The sequence below is a fragment of the Dysidea avara genome, chromosome 8, assembly GCF_963678975.1.
Source record: "Dysidea avara chromosome 8, odDysAvar1.4, whole genome shotgun sequence".
NCBI lineage: Eukaryota > Metazoa > Porifera > Demospongiae > Dictyoceratida > Dysideidae > Dysidea > Dysidea avara.
The window spans coordinates 24,125,431-24,144,081 of record NC_089279.1 but is presented as its reverse complement, the minus strand read 5'-3'; the positions used below and the strand labels follow the sequence as shown (position 1 = coordinate 24,144,081).

Below are 18,651 nucleotides of genomic sequence, written 5' to 3'. Positions count from 1 at the left end.
ATATACTAGAACTATTCAAAGGTATTTTCCGTGATGCCACTTCATAGAAAGCAACCTCATGCAAATTATTGGTCTTTATATATCCTGGGAACCCAGTCCTCCCTGGGCTTGAAGTCCCTAAAATTGCACTGACCTCTGCCAGATAGCAAACCACTAAACTAACAGAATGGACTCACTGGACAATTGGTTGTATTTCCATGCTGTGAGGAAGATGGGTGTGCGCACATCAAGGAAAAATAAAAGCGTGTTTTGTTGATCTCATTAGTTATGCTTGATGGCACAATAATGCAATTATTAGCTCATTTGGATTACAGTATTTAGCTACCCTAGATAACATTCGGCTATAAATTTTGGCCACTCCTTGCAGCTTACATAACAATATTTTAAATTATACAATAATCAAAAATACGATGTAATCATGCAACTCTCAAACTAGAACTACTGCTCCTAACATTTTGTGTTGGCAAATACCAGCGCAACAAGCTAAACACCTTGCCATGGTATACATAAACAATTTCATTGGAGACCCTACGTTTTTTGTCGTTGAATAGTTATTATGTATATCTGGCCATGGTCTACAAAATCATTTGAATTCTATCTTCAATACCACATCTTATAATATTATAGCAACTGTACATCTTAAATGTTTAACATGTAATTTCTGCTGTAATGTTGTACCAAAATGCTGCTTACACAAACTACACAGCATTAGTGTCGGTTGCAGGGAAGAGATTTCATAGTTTGTTTAACAACCACAGTGGTTTTTCTGTGAATTAAACAGGTGGTCAAATATGTAAGATATGCAATTTGCAATCCACAATGTTTTTAGAACAAATTGATGAAATGAATAAACATTTAACCAACATTGCTTTAATGTATGGTCACACAAAAATAGAGATGTACTTAATAATCAGATCATTAATCGGATCAGCTACCAATATGGAAAAATTTTCTAGTGGTGTAAAACACTCCAAGAACCAATATTGCTACTGATGGTTTGCATGGATAGTATCAACACCAATATTTGTAAGTTACAGTATCAACCATCGAAATTCCTTCTTACCTACTACAACCACAGCTAACTATTATCCTATACTATCTAAGCTTGCATGTGAGGAAACTTCAGTAATGACTTCTGGATCAATTCATAGGTATAGTAACTGGGGGACAAGGGTGGCTCCAGCCCCTCTATTGATTTTCTGGTTTTAGCTTGGGTTTTAGCTTGCAAAAAGATTGAAACACTCCAATAGAACAGTCAGTTTTCTTTTATCTATTTATTTATTAAGACTTTACAGCACAAGTGCTGAAGGCCTGTAGGACTCCTGTTCCTACAGCCTGTTTAAAGCTGTTACAGAAAGTATGTTTGAAAGGTGGAGAAAGGAGAAAAATCCATAACTGGACCTGGGCAGCCTCGAACCTGCAGCCGTCTGCCATTATGTAAGATTGCCCTCATAATTGATCTTCTAAAATTTCCCATTGGGGCATGCTCCAGGCTTCCCTAGAGAGATCATGCTATACCTACAGTGGCGGTGGAAGGTGGGGGCTAGAGGGGCTGAACCCCCTCCCCCCACCCCTCAACTTTCAGATGAGAGGGGCAGAGCTCCTCAAAATTACTTTATGTGACATCATGAGTCAGTGTATCATGTATTGTTGTGGTTTCAAACTGGCAGCTCTATATCATATAGTGGAAGGAGTCATTTGTGCGTATGTCATATCTGAAAGATTTTAATTGACAATACCTTTGCAAAAAGTACCACCAGATTCTTAGCATCTATTTTTCAAAAATTTCTCAGAAAGCATGCCACCAGACCCCATGCTTTGCATACTGAAAGCACACTGTGTGTGTTTTAAACACTGCAACATGAACAAGCCTCCAGCTCTATACAAGTGTCACCTCAAATAATTTTTCAGTCTGCCCAACTTTTTCACCTTCCTCTGCCTCTGACCTAGCTTTGGAACAGAGCCCATGCACCTATCTAGAAATATCTTGCTATGCCAACGTTCATTGCTAATTACTAGTATTATGTAGGCACCGCCCAGCTATCCTGGAGGCTATTGCAAACAAACTGTTGTTCCTTACATTTTAATTGCTGTCATAACTGTATAGTTTTTTGAGCTTTGAAGTTTTTGTCAACAGGTGCAATATGTGGACTGACCTTTTGCTTCTTGGCAAATAGCTTAACAGTTGCAATAACATTAGTAAGAACACAATATATCCCCTATGTACCATTTCCATAAGTGAAATTTAACTATGTACTCATGAGTTCACAACTCTTTAAGATTTTCTTTTTGCAGATGGAAAGGTGCAGACAGTAACACGTGTATTTTATGACCAGGGGCAATAATAATAAACACTTCTGAATTAAATTGTGTAGATTTTTGTTTATAAATGCATTTTTGCTTTCTTTTATTGCTACTAAAGGTTTGTAATGGAAGATTTGAGATTTGGTGTACTACTAGAGGATGTAGTTGAATATAAGAGTGAAGTTCGACAACAGAGAACCATTTTATTTCCAGGCCGTCCAAAGAAGCCATCAATTACCAAACAGTTGGCTCCTAAAGGTACCCTAGTGGAGGCTGTATCATCAAGGGAAATTGAAGTGAATTATAAGACGATACTAGGATCTAGCTTTTATTTAAGTTGCAAACCTAGACAAGTACACAAGATCACTCTACAACAGAAGAACCTGTTAGAAGGAGTGAAGCATTTACATGATCGAACTGAGGTTCTACAAAAACTTAACTGGGTGCAGAAGCTACAAGTGGGTTCTTTTGTGTTTGTGACTGTCCCAACAATCCCTCTGCCAGTCCAAGGAGTTGTACGATACATTGGAGAGCTACCTGGAGAAACAGGAACAAACTTTGGAGTGGAATTCTTGGTAGGCATTACAGGGGGTGTATATGTAGTCATAGAGTACTTGCTATATCACATGTAAATCAATATTAAGTGACAATGAGGCTTTACGTCTGCAGAGCTACAAATGTTTCTAGCCAATCAGAACTTTAGTAATCGTTATTTTAAAGAACTGAAAAATGTTACCGGAAAAATTTTCTACATTTTGCAACAAGAATGCAATCACAAATAATTACTTTGGCTATTCAATAAAATTGTTTTAGTTAAACTTATGCAAGTTACATCAAGTAGTCTTATGTTACAGCTGCTGAATTGCTATGAAAGTTATGCAAACTTTGTGTGTGTGTCCATGCATGTGTGTGTGTGTGTGTGTGTGTGTGTGTGTGTGTGTGTGTGTGTGTGTGTGTGTGTGTGTGTGTGTGTGTGTGTGTGTGTGTGCGTGCGTGCATGTGTGTGCGTGTGTCCATGCGTTTGTGTGAGCATGCATGTGTGTGTGTGTCCATGCGTTTGTGTGAGCATGCATGTGTGTGTGTCCATGCGTTTGTGTGAGCATGCATGTGTGTGTGTGTCCATGCGTTTGTGTGAGCATGCATGTGCGTGCGTGCGTGTGTGTGTGTATGTGTGTGTGTGTGTGTGTGTGTGTGTGTGTGTGTGTGCATGCGTGCGTGTGTGTGTGTGTGTGTGCATGCATGTGTGTGCATGTGTGTGTGTGCGTGCACTGTGTGTGCGTGCGTGCGTGCGTGCGTGTGTGTGTGTAACTGTACTACAACTGTACATTGCTGTATGTGTAGGAAAAAAGAGGAGAAGGGACAAGTGGTGGTAAATTTAAGGATGTTACGTACTTCGAGTGCGATCGTTGCAGTGCAGTGTTTGTGTCTATGGATCAGTTGTCATCAAAATCATATTCCAGTGTGCGTAAATCAAAGGATATACATCCATGTAGTCCAGTAAGTACCAATAACACACCCACAAGATGTTTGTATATATAATATGTTATGCACGTTTTAAAACATACTTAATATGACATCTTTGAAAAGGCTGTATGTCCTACAGACCTTCAGCACGTGTGTTGTAAAGCCTTTATAAATACATAAATCATAAAATTGAAGGATAGGGAAGAGTGTTTAATTGTGAATGGGTGTGTTTAAACTTATTAGTGTGTATTTAATATGAATTGAAGCACTGGTTTTGCCATCAATGATTTACTCAACTATATGCTGAATTTATGTTGTTAGTGCAGGCCAATGCAACTTTTGACAGCATTCATGTTTGTATTACTCTTCATTTTGTTAATATTCCACACTGGCTGCTTTAGCCACATCATGTGGTATATCAGTGTGTTATATTTATAGTCCTCACTATGCGTGCATCTACATGCACAGTACACATTATGCGTGTGTACATATAGTGATGTTTCTCACAGGATTCTAGTGCCACATTGGAGTCTAACACAAAAGTACAACACAGTAGTGCTTCCATGAAAGGTGATCAACATAGAAGGTCACCAGAGAGTAAAGCTTACTCCACAAAATGAAAGGAACGAGCTTTAAATTATGCTGACATTGAAAGTATTAAAGCAGCTGGCATTACCGACATGGACAGCTTATAGTTAAGCAGCAAACCGTACAACAGCAATTTGAAAAGGAGAAAAAGAACTCAGAGCATCACAGAAAGCGTCAACAAGTTCAGGAAGAGTTGGGAATGGAAGACTCTCAAGCCTTAGATTCATTGATATTAGATAGTGAAGTGCAACAACAATTGATAGATGCAGCTTCATATCCCAAAGGGATGGGGATGTACCTGATAATAAGCATTATGACGTCCATTCTGCATATGCATCCAACTCTCTTGCCATTACATCACCAAATGATAATTCTGACTGTTTACAAGTGGGCACATTGGTACAATTTGGTACCCCTCCTCATTACGGAGTCATCAGATGGATAGGACGTCTTCCTACAAATTATCGTGTAATGGCAGGTGTAGAGATGATAGGTTATGAACATGCATAATGATTCAAAATTAAAGTACTGCATTGGAAATGACATGATCAATGTATACATAAATATAATAAATCATCCTTCACTAGGCATGATCCTTTTGAATTTAATTTAGCCATTATACATGCTTACAATAGATGGTAATATTTTGTAGACAGATGTCTCCAATATCTATGCATATCTTTTTTTTTTTTGCTGTGGAAGTTTGTTAAACACAAATATCCCAATAGCTATAGCTCTAGCAAAAGTTTCTTCGAAATCATACCACAGCAATTTCAAAGGTAATAAATTACCCTTTGATTACATAAGAGTTAACAAGGGTGGGAAGTACTTTACTATTACTTTTGTATAGAAGGCAAACAAAACCTGGCTACATTGGAGTTAAATTCTGTGCTAAAGATTTAAGGCTTTTATACATCAAAATTCCTACTTTAGAGGGTGAGTAATGTTTTTGGTAATATTCTTTGAAATATGCTGAATACCAGTTAGCAGCTTGCTATGTTATTATACTTGTTCAGTACTGATGTATATATTATGATTATGATATGTACGTACGTATGTACGTACGTATGTAACACTCTTTTTCTTCATTATCGCAGGAACAGCCAATTGATCACGAGGACATAGCTCATTACGCCACAGGTTGGCAACAAGGATATACACCAGAATCTAGTAGGGGATTGCTCTTACCACTAGCAGATTTGCATCTTGATGAAAGATGTGACAGTGAGTGTCATAAATTATTATACTGTCAGTGTATATCTCAAGTAATTCACTTATTTGAAAATTCCACAATATTGTATACCTCAATGAATTGACAGTATTGGTTAGGTGCAATCAAGCCCTAACTGCTTTCAGAGCCACCTGAAATGCTTTTGACAAGTTTCTCAAAAAAAATTTATTGAATTTTACTGACTAACTGACTGACTGACTGATGTCCTAGCTAATGCTACAGGCTTAGTTGTTTCACTGTTAGATACTACTTAGGCCTGAGATGTGCAACCATAACAGCTACAATGGACACATTATGGACTTGCTATTGTCCTTCTTTGTGTCTCCCTTTCTTTCTGCTAGCAAGTAATTGTTGGTATTGAATCAATGACTACTATCATGTCTCTGACACAATTCTTCTTTGAAGCAGCATTTTTGGGTTTTCACCAGTTATAGATTATTAAACACAAACAAAAAGAAATTTGAATTGTCATGAGTAGTGATATAATTGTAGCTGCAGACGTAGGCAACCTCTCTTAGTTCAGCCTCTTATTCATTACATTTTTATTCCTACAATATTATTTTGGAATTCCAAATATTCCATATATTGGCACAATTCAGATGTTGAATAGAAATCCATTAAATTTGATTAGATATAGAGTCTTGGTACAAGGGTTTCAAGGTACGCACAGTGGAATCTACTAATGTAGACACTTAATTGTTAATGTGAACACCAGCATAATCTGGGCACTTACAGGTATTAGTGGTCCCGATTATCTTTTAGGACATAAACTGACCTGGAAAACCAGGACACCAAGACACTTGTGGTTGGTCCCAAGGTGTCCATAATACACAGTTTTCATAATATATAAGCACACTTAATTACAGGTCATCGTGTGTAATTGCATTTGAAACTTACAATAGAATTATTGTGTACATTATCTTTAAATTTTCCAGAGATTCAGGAACCTAGAGCCCTTTAGATATACCAGTGTCTTATTATAGGGAATTTAGTATCAATGATGTTTCATGTTTATTGCTGCAGTGAAGAGAATAGCAACAAAATTTCATGCAGCTTACTTGTCAATAGCTATACACAAAAAGTATTTTGTTCTAATCATACTTAGTTAACCACGTCTGCAATACAATGGTTTGTAATTAAATACTTACTTCTTAGCGCTTGTAGCTGGGTATGATCTTGTGGCTTCTGTGAGCCCATTAGAAGTAACTAAAGGCATCGCACATGTTAGTCATGACACTCTCCAGTCAACAAGGAAAAATGCCAACACCAGTCAGCCAACTACTGATAGTGCTTATGTAGAAGAGGTGCATCAAAATTTGGGCAATATGGGCAATAATATTATGCCATTTGAAAAACAAATAAAGAGTTTTATGCTAGAAACAGAAAAAAGAATCCGATTGATGGAGCACAGCAATGAATATCTGAAAACAAGCAACTCTTATTTACAGAAAAGGCTTTCAGATGTCGAGAGAAAAAATGAAGAGCTAAGAGTACAACTATCTCTAAGTCAACAACAGTTGTTGGGTCTACAATCCATGATCACTTTTAGCAAGTTATGGGTCATCTCACCAAATCAATTTACAATTGGAAAAGAAATTGGTAGAGGAGCTTGGGCTACTGTCCATGAAGCCACATTCCGAGGAGCAACCGTTGCTGCAAAAAAAATTCACAATATCATTGATTCTATTAAAACTAAAAAAATGTTCCAACATGAGATGGATATCACCCTCAGTTGTCAACATCAAAATGTTGTTACTTTCCTTGGAGCTACTTCAGAGGATCCTTTAGTACTGTTAATGGAATTGATGGACTTCAACATGAAAGATGCTTATACTAAGCATGCCGCCATCACACATACCCAAGCACATAAAATTCTTCATGAAATTGCCATGGCACTTCATTTCTTACACACCAGACCAGATCCAGTAATCCATCGTGATGTGAGTAGTGCCAATGTGTTACTGAAGGTACTGTACAATGGTGAGTGGCTGGCCAAACTGGGAGACTTGGGTACTGCTAAGATACAACAACAAACTAAGTCTCCACTTCCTGGTAACATAGCATATGCAGCTTCTGAAGCAAGCGAACCTAAGAAACACTCTACTAAGATGGATGTGCATAGTTTTGGCATCCTTATCATTGAAGCCCTCACCAGTTCCTTTCCATACATTGAAATAGTGGATACCCTAAAAGACCAGGTCCAGAAAAAATATCCACAGTATTATCATCTGGTTACCAGTTGTACCAAACAACAGTTAAGTGACAGACCAACAATGTATGATGTTCTTGTACAATTAGATGGGATTGGTGCTTCTAAGTAACTAATACAATTCACAATGTGTCATATTATGTTTGCAGGACAGTTACAAAATATTCTTTTCAAATTATACATACATCTACAGTTGAATTCAATAACTTTATGTGCACGTGTTTGTGGTATGTTTAATCTAGAAATGTAAATTAATTTTGCTGAATTTGTAATTTAGATATAGTAGCTATATAGCTATGGTGCATGACTATTAGCTTGTTCAACAAGTATTATATAGTTTATTATTGAGTAAAATTTATCAGTGAATGCAGCATACATTACAAGCCTGCAGCATGTACAGTGACTGTGTATTCTCAATTTTGCATACAGATATGCTATTGTCACTGCTAAGAACTTGAAGACAGTGTTACAATTTAAGTATGGTGGTATTATAGGATTATAAATAAAGTACAACTTAACTGGTGATATATCACTTTCTATCATCATCATCTTGTTAGTTATTTTATCTGCATTTAATTGCTTGTTCCTTTATTTATAAGTTCGATTTTTATACAATCCAATTAGTTAGCTTATGAAGACTTGCATGGCAGGATACAGTCAAACATAGAACAGTCATCACATGCAATAGAGAGAATAAGAATCCTTGAAGTGTGTATTCCCAGGAGGGCAAAATATTATATGTTCATGGCATGGTGCTGCATTTAAGGTACATAACTGAACATGAATACCAATTGCTACAACTCATGTTTAACAAAGATGGGTCAGAAACAATGCATAATTATTTTACATACTGTATGTTCACAAGCAAAAATAATAAGATAATTAGTATTAAACTATAACTTCAGGGGGTTATATATGCCTTCAGAGCTAGCCCTGCTCTAATAATCTAATAACTCTGGACCACATCCCCTTTTCAAATCATTTCTATTATTGGTATGTTGCAGTTGATGTAACACTTCTTTGTTCAAATTTATTATTGGAGAAAATTTCTGAAAACAAAACACAAACACAAAATAAAAACACAATGCATTTCTGAAAAGCATAATAGGCAGAAAATTGGGGCAATTCCAAAAAAGCATAGTAGGCAAATTTAGAGCACAATCAACTCAAGCCTAGTCAAAATCTCAATGCCAGAAAAACCTACATAGATTAGACCATGTAGTGAAACAGTGACATACAGTATGTGTTTAAAGCTTTGTTTAAACAAACTTCCTTCAGTGAATTATGGCTGTATAAATTATAGCTATAGTTACCTGTTAACCCATTACATACCTGCAAGAAGACTACCATAGGCCAATTAATTCCTTTATATTTGTACAAAAACTTTCATGATAAAAAAATTTGCGTAAAAAATATATTACAGATACACAAGTGTCCATACATGCATAGCTACTTTATTATAGAGTATTTTATCTCAAACTTTATTAGCATGCACAGTATGGGGTTACTATATACACAGCAGAAACCAGATTAAGCAACGTTCTCCATGCTTAATGTGTCTTATCCACAGTATTAAAGGCAATAAGCCACACATGCAGTTAAAATTGGCTCTTATCTCAAAGATACAGTTTCAGTTGCTACACTGTAGTTATGCAAAACATTCTGCAAAAGTTATTTTGTATACAAAAATATCTACAGTGAACATAAAGCTAGAATCTTGATATCAAACAATGCGGAAAACAATATCAGAGATTTGATCCTACAACATGCGATCTAGGAAAATAGTCAAAACCTATATACTTGATTATGGTTTTTTGGATATTAGGGACCCGTAAGAAGGTCTCAGAGAAGACTAAAGCCTGGTTAACTAAAACTTCCAAAAATTCTCAAGGTTTTATTTGATTTAGTTTTAATTTTTGAACCAAAAATTGTATTGGTTAAAACACCTCATAATTTTGATTTAGTTTTAGTATACTAGAGCTAAAAATAAATCACTGACACGGTACTAAAGTTCTAGTAAAGTACCTTAGAACCAAAACAACACTATAAGGTACATAAAAATTTAGTGCATTTGTGCTATACTTGTATTTTAAATCTGTATATATGTTATTACCAAGTGTTGATACCTGTATGTTCTGAAAGGGAGAGGTAGTGGGAGCAGATCTAGCATTTCAGGTCTAACAGACGTATAGCGACAAATTTATAATGGGGGCTTAAAGTGGTAACTGGTTAATACAACTATAGTGAAGCATATACTTTACAGCTAGAGGAGGGGCTGGGGAGCATGAATTTTGTAACAATTTCCACTGAACTCAGTGCTAAAGACACTAAAACATGTACTGACTGCAGCCAGCAATATAAATGTACCAGTTTCAACAACTGTACATGTTCTCAACTAATTTCAGCAGGGAATGGCAATGTCCCCTTTGCAAGGAATTCTGCACTACCTCATTTATACTATGATTATTTTAGAACCTCATTTATATTATGGTTATTTTAGAACACCTTGCTGTTTTGGAAGTTTGAAATTTATAGGGATGGTGTATCAGGTGTTTATGTTGATAACTCCATTTGTAGCAAAGAGACCGGATATACTAAGTATATAGTCACATTTTGTTTGACTAAAGTTTACGTGTGAAACTTGTGTGTATGGAATCCCTGTCATAAAACCTTACTTACATTATGAACTCTTGTTGTTAGTTAGCATGCTGTACTTGCATAAATTTTGACAATGCTTAAAAGTTTACTTGAATTCAGACATGTTTGTTATTGCCACAACGGTTGCACTAACAAACGATTGATTTTTTTATGGTTCAGTGCACAAAATTTCAACTTTAAATAACAGTCACAATCATGAGCACAGGTCAAGAAGTAGAGCTTCAATTTCAGCTCAATTTAATTTTTAATTTAATTTACTTTACAGAATTGAGGTACAGCTACACATACAAAAAACTTGTGCTTGTAGGGGACATACAATTCTGAGTGTCTACCAGGGACCTACCCTGGTAGCCTGTATAATAAATTAACTTATCAATTAGAACACTAATTACAAACTACAGTACACTTATCTACCATATAATTATAATTGCATGGTGCAAGAGTCTTGGAGCAGCGAATATACAAGGACACAGGTAATAAAAATTTCATAAGATGAGGGTGCCAAACTGGAGGGAAATACATGATTTGATATCTAACAAGTGCTATGCAAGTGCAATTATGTGAACTCATGCACATTTGTAGTACTCTTTACCAGTAAATAATCTGTCTCAGTAATTAGATTGAACAACTACAACATAGAGCCACCAACTACATCCTGAATGACTATACCAGAAGCCCATAAACGCCGCAAGGTGCAAATAGCACTTTGTGGTACTTATGGGCTCCTCACTATACATCTGACTACAAAACACGCCTAATAAAACTTCAACTCCCTTTAATGTATGTTCTGGAAATATCTGATAATATGTTTTACATTTTTCATTACCAGCACTAAGAAGTCTACCTCAAGTTTAAATATCAACTCGCACGTCTCATTTTCTAACAGCTGCACCAGTTCTAACAGACTCCATAATCCATTTTCAATAACAAACAACGTCATCTCTACCAATTATCAGCACAGACCTATCTACAGTTATCATCTAAAATCAAATTAAATCATTTTTCTGGAAACATTTTATGGCTAATTTCATTCCAACCGACTCTCATAAACTCCGCTATCTCTGTCCATGTATAGTAGTTCCTGTATCAACCACACTTCTCCATGAACTTTGATCATATCTAGTCTTGCACAACTTATCATATTAATTTCTCTTATTTCTTAACCATTCTAATTTATTACAACCTTTTGTCTGTCATTGCATTTTACACTGTAAAGTCTTTAAATAAAAAATAGGGTTACTGTGGGCTGTGGGGCAAGCAGATCTCATAGTACCATGCGGTCCGTGTATTTTCTCGCCACTCGAAATTCAAAACGTTTGGAAATAGGATTTTTGATCTTTCTCCTGTGTAATTCGAATTTCATACATTTGGAAATAGGATTTTTGATCTTTCTCTCTGTATAATTCGAATTTCATACATTTGGAAATAGGATTTTAAAGTTGAACTTTCTCTCGTGTAATTTCGAACTATTGGAAATAGACTTCTCCCCGTGATCCAGAGATACTAGTGGAGAATCTATGACTATCGGCTACTATTTGTCTATTTACCATGCAGCCTTTCACTGAATGTAGCTACACGGCGGCGGAGTTCAGCGGGGCACGTGCGAGTCTGGTCAGCTCACTGAGTAGTGATGTGGGTCTCGTTATAACGACGTTACTGGCTCTGGGCTAGACACTACGCAGCGGTTGTGAGTGAGGCTGGCCTTCTGGTGAAGTGATATTATGGTATGATTCTTAAACTCGTGTCCTGTCACTGAGCTCAGGGCGAAGTCTCGATTCAGTGAGGCACAGTGAGCGTGCATTTGATTATGGCTGCTGCTAACTCAGTGGTGGTTGAGAACATCATGGCGACAGTACAAAACTTCTCCAATAAAACTGGACTAGATGTCCTTGTAAACATGATATCCTCTGATCATAGAGTCTAAAAGATTCCACTTTATACAAGAGCTCAGGGACCTGTCAACGCACCGATGGTCCGGGCAAAAACGGTCCGGCCGGACCATTTATGCTGTCATAAATGGTCCGGCCGGACCATTTGTGCATGCATAACTGGTCCCCCCGGACCATACATGTCTGTGCAAAAATGGTCCGGCCTGAACATAAATGGTCCGCCTCCAGTCTTTCATTAGCCGGCCATAACGGCACTCCCTACCTCAAGTATTCCGCCACTGTGCCACCAGGGATCCCTCTGCCACCGTAACTAAGCGTCCACAAACGCATGCCTGATGCCGTGGCTTTGCTACAAGAAAGCTATATCAATACCAGTACCTGGACTGAGCATAATATAGCCGACCCTATAGTAGAACGTCTCTTTGCTAGCATAAACAACTATGGTGTACTATACTGTAGTTTCTATTCCAGAACAATTCGTGATTAGAATAATTACACTGTTAATTCGAGTGGATGACTCCTGTGCCAACTTGCATGAAGATCATACAAATCATAGCTACATGTATGAGATTCATACAAGTTGCCACAGGTGTTATCTACAGTGTATGAAGTTCATATTTTCGAATTAACATGCAGTGTAGCTATATTCTGGCACAGCTAATAATAATTAACTGTAGCTATGTTAGGTATAGTTACTCATATCTTGCTACGTAGCTAATTCTGTTACAATTTTCCACAGGTGAATTTTGCTATTAAAATAAGATTATAATGCTAAAGCACTGTAGCTATAAAGATACATGGCATGGTTGCAATTATTCAAAGTCATTAATCTGGTGAATGTCCTGGGAGCATTCGTGGCATGAAAAAGTTTTTACATTCTTGGCCTCTTCAGGCTTCAGGTTGGTACAGATGATGTGTGACCATTGCTTACATTTATCACATCGTACCTGTAAAAATACATTAAAATGTGCATATATTATTGTGTATTAGTCTTACCCAATCAACATATTGTGGATGACTTATACTTTGTTCCCCTGCACCACACATTATACACCTTTCGGTCATATCAACTATAGAATGTGTATATCAAATACCATAATGCAGGCACATTCGTTTGTAGCTAGAGGTCATTATGTACTATAGTACCTGAGTATGAAAGCAATGCAACACCTATATCAATCCGTGCTTGTGTAGTATTCATTCTGCACAGGCTATTTTCTTCAATGCTTCCTGATAGAAACAGCTGCTCAGCCATCTAACAAAAAACTATAATGCTATACTTATAATGATTGTATGATTATACCCTCATGCAGTATACACCACAGTTGGAGGTATCATACTGAATCTTTCTCTTCAGCTGCTTCAACTCAAACTTAGTGATGTCTAAATGGTCCTTTCCTAATATTTCACTCCTTCTCTTGAAGTAATTCCTGTATAAACAGGTGTTCAGCAATTGAAGTCACATTTTCAAGTAACATGTATGCCAAAAAACTTATTTGCCATGTAACTAACTAACTTTACAGCAGCAAATGCACCACGGCTTGACCGTGAAGGTCCATAGGGATCAAGATAATAAAAGCTTTTCTGCTCCAAGTCCATAGCCTAAAAACATAATAGCGTAACAGATGACAATGTTACTGATGAGCAGACTTACAATGAGAATCCAATGGTTACTACCTTGGTTGTAGCATCCTCCAATGTACTTATACGTGCTCAATGATTCCTAGCAACCAAGGGAACAACTCTCATTGCAATAATTATACATAGCTTAATTACTTTGTTATTGTGTGCAAAATGTTACTAACCGTCATTGTAACTGTACCTTAGACAATAGGTGTGAATGCTTCCCAGCAGAGGTATGGCTGAGTATGCAAGATAGTGTCTGAGAAATCATGGCAAAAGTATTTCCTTGGATATTTGATAACAGTTCAAGGTATGTATGGATTATCTTTGGAATTTAATACATTTAAATAAGCACATACATGTCAGACATTAATGAACCTCATCATTTACATCTTGATTTGGTTTTAGGCTGTGGAAACTTCCGTGGTGAACTGCATTTCTACCTATCCTTCCTTTAACAACATGACATGGTTTTCCATTCCAAATCTTAGTAAGCTGTTTCTTGAGAAATAAAACACATGATAATATTTTGTGCATACATACATAACATATATTCATTATACATGTGCTCCATGTAGCATAATGTATAGCTGTATAACTACTGTATAGCATTGTTATTATACTTCTGCATTATTAGTGGATCCTGTATCCATCTCACAGTCATTCTTATGAATCTCCTTCACTGGATCACTCTTTACCTTCTTGCAAGCACTCTCATTCTGTACAATGTGCCACATGTAGCAGCACCATTATGCAGATGATTATGCCAAACTTACAGTTTTAAAAACATCTTTCAGCAATTTGCGCTTCCTCTGTGGTTTCACAAGATCAGGACAATTCTTATCAGGACTAGAAAACTGCAGTAATCTTTTACATTTAGTAACTCCTTTAGGCGAATCAAAAATTGCATCTACAATTCTATTCTCTGTAATTTGTGATGAATCAAAATAATACAGAAATTTGTTGAAACACCTACCAGGTGATTTAGGTGTAGCACTAAGCTGTGTATCTCCTTTCTTAGTCCCACAAATTGGTGAAATTCGAGTGCCACTTGGAAGTAGTTCAGGAACAAACTCTTCCATACAAAGAGGTGTGCTAGCTTGAATTATACTGTTAACTTCCTGGCTATCCTGTACAACTAAATGAAATAAGTACGATGTGCACACCTTGAAGTATAATTCAATAAATATACACATATACCATCAGAGTGCTCCTTGCTTATTCCTTGGCTTAATGAAGGAAGTGGCACAGGTGAATTAGAATTTCTTGCAGTACTGTCAGATTCCATTTGTTGATCTTGCAGTCGGTTTACTACAAACAAATAACTTATAAATTTATCTATACACATAATTTATGCAGATACACACAATTATGCATACAGTATTAGTAAGACAGGGTGTACATCCTTAACTGAATGTATTATATAAATAAATACCTTCACAATCCTTAAATTTTTGATTTTTGCTTGATGAATCGGAATATGATGTACCAGAACTGGTAGATGCATCTACTGCAGTTGGACTCTAAACATAAACAGAAGAGGTAACCAAGGTAGAAGTAATGTCAAATATTCAGTTAACTTACTTTAGGAGGTATTGGCTGTATTGGAGACATATAAGGCTTGAGACGAGTGCCATGCACTCTTTCAATGACCTTTTCAGGATTTTCAACTCCTTTTAAACTGTAGAGACCTTTTCCTAGTGATTTTACAATTTCATAAGGACCAAGCCATCTGTAATCTAGTTTTCCTCCCTTCCTTTTCTTCCTTTTATTATCTCTAATAAGCATTTTGGCTCCTACAGCATAAGCTCCTACATAAAGAAATTGAACTGGCGTATCTTTAGATATATATTACATACCTGGCTTATAGTTTCTCTTATCATACTGTTCTTTTTGTCTTTGTTGTGCTTTCAGAATGTTAGCCTTTGCAGCATTAAGTGTTGCTTGCTTAGCATGATGAAGCTCATTAAGTAGAGAAGGATCTTCTGCTTTGCAAAAATCCGTTAACAATACATCAGGATCTTTCTTTTCGGTATTAATGTCAACCGGTAGCACTGGCTTTCGTGCAAACATGAGTTCAAATGGTGAGTATTGTGTAGATTCTTGTTTGGAGGTATTATAGCTATAAACACATGTATCCAAAAAGTCTTCCCATTGCTCTTTCTTATGATCAATAAATTTCACAATCATGTTCTGTAGTGTCTGGTTAAATCGTTCAACCAAGCCATTGGCCTAAGGGAAATATATATACTTAATCGACAATCTGTATATGATATAATAACAATGTAGTTGTATAATTGCTACGGACACCAATGCAAGAAAATTATACCTGCGGATGATAAGCAGTTGTTAATCTGTGATCAATCTGGAGCAATGACATCATTCGTTTATCAAGGTGGTTGTTAAATTCTGTTCCCTGATCTGTTGTGATGACTCTAGGAATTCCCATCCTTATGAAAATCTATAATAAAACACAGATCTATAAATAGATATCATTTACATAAAGCTACGTATATAGATACCTTAAAGAGAGAATTAGCTACTTGAAATGCACTTTTGTCCGGGGTAGCTATGGCCTCTGCCCACTTTGTGAAGTAGTCAATAACTGTTAAAATATAGCGATTTCCTGCAAAAAATGTGTGCAATTTTTACAGAATAAATAATAATAATTGATGCTGATTCATGCATGCACTGTGAAAAGTAAGTGCATGGTGATACCTGTGACAAGTGAATGCCAATAGCTATATTATATTTTAGTGATGGTCACTATATTAATATAATATGTTTGCCACAGATCTCACCATTAATCTTTACAGAGCCATTGCATGCTTTTACTGTATACATACCTGCTGGAGACTGATATGCAATTGGGCCAACAAAATCTACGCCTAGATGATACCAGGGAGCCTTGACTGGTACAGGATTCAGTGCAGGGGCAATAGTTTCTAGCTTTCTGTTCACATGCTGGCAAATATCACATCGTTGCACCTATGCATTCCGTACAAGATATGGCATCACATTTGTATTACATGCTCATGCAGAGTGCATCTTACAATTTCTTTAGCATCCTTAGATACCCCTTTCCACATAAACCTCTCAGTAATTCTTGCCAGTGTCTTCCTGTATCCAAGATGGCCAGAGGTCTGATCTCCATGACAAGCTTGTACAATCCTAAGCTGTTCCTTTCTTTCTCTAATGTATCGAACTTGTTGCACCTGAACATGCAAATTAAGAAATGATATGGCTACATATACATGCATGTATGTGCACTATAGCCACACCTCATCCTTTCCTTTATGTTTTTTTCTAAACACCAATTCTCCATCAACCACACAAAAGTTTGCTGCCTTTCTTCTTACAATTCGCTTCTGATTTTGAGTAAGGCCTTCTCTATACTGCTTCCTTGTCACATAAACATAAACATCTTCTAGTGTGTCAGTTTCCAATTCGTCCTCGAAATGGTTATCCTCCTTATCAGTATTATGAGCCATCACTGGAAGCAAGCAACTTGCGCCACTTCAAGTTGCAGATTATTCACTCTAAACTTGATCTCTGAGCCTTTCGTGTTCGTTAGAGCTAGTATATAGTCCTGCTGTAGCTGCAGTATAGCCGCGGATCCTCAGTCAGTAAATTGAACGCCGGCACGCGACTGCGTCGTATCGAATCTTGCTCCTTAGCCGGATATGCTGTATAAGCTAACTACCAGACTCCCTATACCAACAAGATACGGCCGCAACAACCAGTTATACAGTCTATACACTCCAACTCTGTCTGCTATTTGAGCTAACTAAGCAGTACTGAGATATCTATTGGATTTAGTTTATGTCAGCATGCTGAGAGATTTTGCGAGATTTCTTTGAAGGCACCGCTTCAAAGAGATGATGCTAACCTATATTTGGTGTATATAGCTATTCTTGTCGACTGTACGGTGGCAAATAGTCGTTGCAGTTTAGTTTGGTAACCCGGACCATTTATGTTCGGGTAGGACCATTTATGTCGTCATAGATGGTCCGGCCGGACCATTTATGTCGAACATATTTGGTCCGGCCGGACCGTTTATGCACCTGGACCAAATATTTTGTTACAGACCATTGCACATCTAGCAAACCACGAGGGTGTAGGTAAAAGAGCTAGAAACATCTCATAGTGGTGGTGGTGCAAGAAAGTCAAACCTACAGAAGACACAGACCTACAAGGAAGTTTTTTTTTCAATTCTCCAAATGATTACAATAGTGTAAACTGTGGACATGTCATGTGCTGCCACGTAAGGCTACTCCAAAAATTGTAGTTTCCCATCTGGATGTTTTCAATTTTGGTACAGGCCGGAGGCTTTATTGATTATCAATGTTATCAGTGTGACTGCTCTATTAGAGTATCTCGATCCTGAGTGGATTTCAAGGCAAGGAAACTAGTGAGTTAACCATAGGTATCAACTACCAAAAAATATTTTAGTGTTGTGGTTTTTGGCAATGCAAAATGGGAGGCTCCATAGGTAATTTTCATGTAGCTAACTTCTGCTGGGCAGAATATGTACGCATGCTATTGGAACACAAATTTATTTTCTCAGGAGCAAGGAGCAGAGTAGTATAAGATGTAAGTAGTACAGTATATCCATGCTGGACAAGTAATGGCTAAAAGTTGCATTGACATGTGGCTGGATTTTGACACTGATAAGTGTGACAGAA

At 37.0% G+C, this 18,651-nt stretch overlaps 3 protein-coding genes and 1 long non-coding RNA gene across 4 annotated transcripts in view; 2 read left to right on the top strand and 2 right to left on the bottom strand.

Annotated features, from left to right (window-relative positions):
• Positions 1 to 8,078, top strand: part of LOC136262951 (uncharacterized) — a 245,500-nt gene extending 237,422 nt beyond the window's left edge. Inside the window, exons 2-3 of the mRNA XM_066057370.1 lie at positions 5,454 to 5,580; positions 6,743 to 8,078. Coding sequence (XP_065913442.1) covers positions 5,454 to 5,580; positions 6,743 to 7,908 — 1,293 coding nt within the window. The 3' untranslated portion in view covers positions 7,909 to 8,078. The remainder of the gene's footprint in view (positions 1 to 5,453; positions 5,581 to 6,742) is intronic.
• LOC136263657 (uncharacterized) lies at positions 2,430 to 4,438 on the top strand. Its single transcript, XM_066058297.1, has 3 exons — positions 2,430 to 2,879; positions 3,646 to 3,801; positions 4,278 to 4,438. Exons 1-3 carry the CDS (start codon positions 2,430 to 2,432, stop codon positions 4,386 to 4,388), a joined length of 717 nt encoding a protein of 238 aa, XP_065914369.1. The 3' UTR covers positions 4,389 to 4,438.
• A 4,966-nt stretch (positions 8,079 to 13,044) lies between the features above and the next one.
• On the bottom strand, positions 13,045 to 13,602 carry LOC136264152 (uncharacterized). Its single transcript, XR_010704982.1, has 3 exons — positions 13,490 to 13,602; positions 13,340 to 13,413; positions 13,045 to 13,290 (listed from the first exon to the last, which is right to left on the bottom strand). It is a non-coding gene; the product is annotated as an uncharacterized lncRNA (long non-coding RNA).
• Positions 13,603 to 13,640: 38 nt separating this feature from the next.
• Positions 13,641 to 18,058, bottom strand: LOC136264871 (uncharacterized). Its single transcript, XM_066059633.1, has 17 exons — positions 17,248 to 18,058; positions 17,020 to 17,181; positions 16,813 to 16,954; positions 16,489 to 16,592; positions 16,296 to 16,427; positions 15,826 to 16,198; positions 15,551 to 15,777; positions 15,402 to 15,489; positions 15,167 to 15,277; positions 14,943 to 15,104; positions 14,743 to 14,891; positions 14,590 to 14,685; positions 14,345 to 14,467; positions 14,166 to 14,291; positions 13,998 to 14,066; positions 13,860 to 13,945; positions 13,641 to 13,773 (listed from the first exon to the last, which is right to left on the bottom strand). Exons 1-17 carry the CDS (start codon positions 17,455 to 17,457, stop codon positions 13,641 to 13,643), a joined length of 2,493 nt encoding a protein of 830 aa, XP_065915705.1. The 5' UTR covers positions 17,458 to 18,058.
• Positions 18,059 to 18,651: the final 593 nt, after the last annotated feature.

What these genes read in the sequence shown, in the direction of transcription:
- LOC136263657 (XM_066058297.1), top strand. Translation starts at nt 2,430, where the DNA reads ATGGAAGATTTGAGATTTGGTGTACTACTAGAGGATGTAGTTGAATAT. An exon ending in ACTTTGGAGTGGAATTCTTG is followed by an intron (nt 2,880 to 3,645) that starts GTAGGCATTACA and finishes CTGTATGTGTAG; the next exon opens with GAAAAAAGAGGAGAAGGGAC. An exon ending in ATATACATCCATGTAGTCCA is followed by an intron (nt 3,802 to 4,277) that starts GTAAGTACCAAT and finishes TGTTTCTCACAG; the next exon opens with GATTCTAGTGCCACATTGGA.
- LOC136264871 (XM_066059633.1), bottom strand. Translation starts at nt 17,457, where the DNA reads ATGGCTCATAATACTGATAAGGAGGATAACCATTTCGAGGACGAATTG. An exon ending in TGCATATCAGTCTCCAGCAG is followed by an intron (nt 16,593 to 16,812) that starts GTATGTATACAG and finishes CATTTTTTGCAG; the next exon opens with GAAATCGCTATATTTTAACA. An exon ending in CAACTGCTTATCATCCGCAG is followed by an intron (nt 16,199 to 16,295) that starts GTATAATTTTCT and finishes TATTTCCCTTAG; the next exon opens with GCCAATGGCTTGGTTGAACG.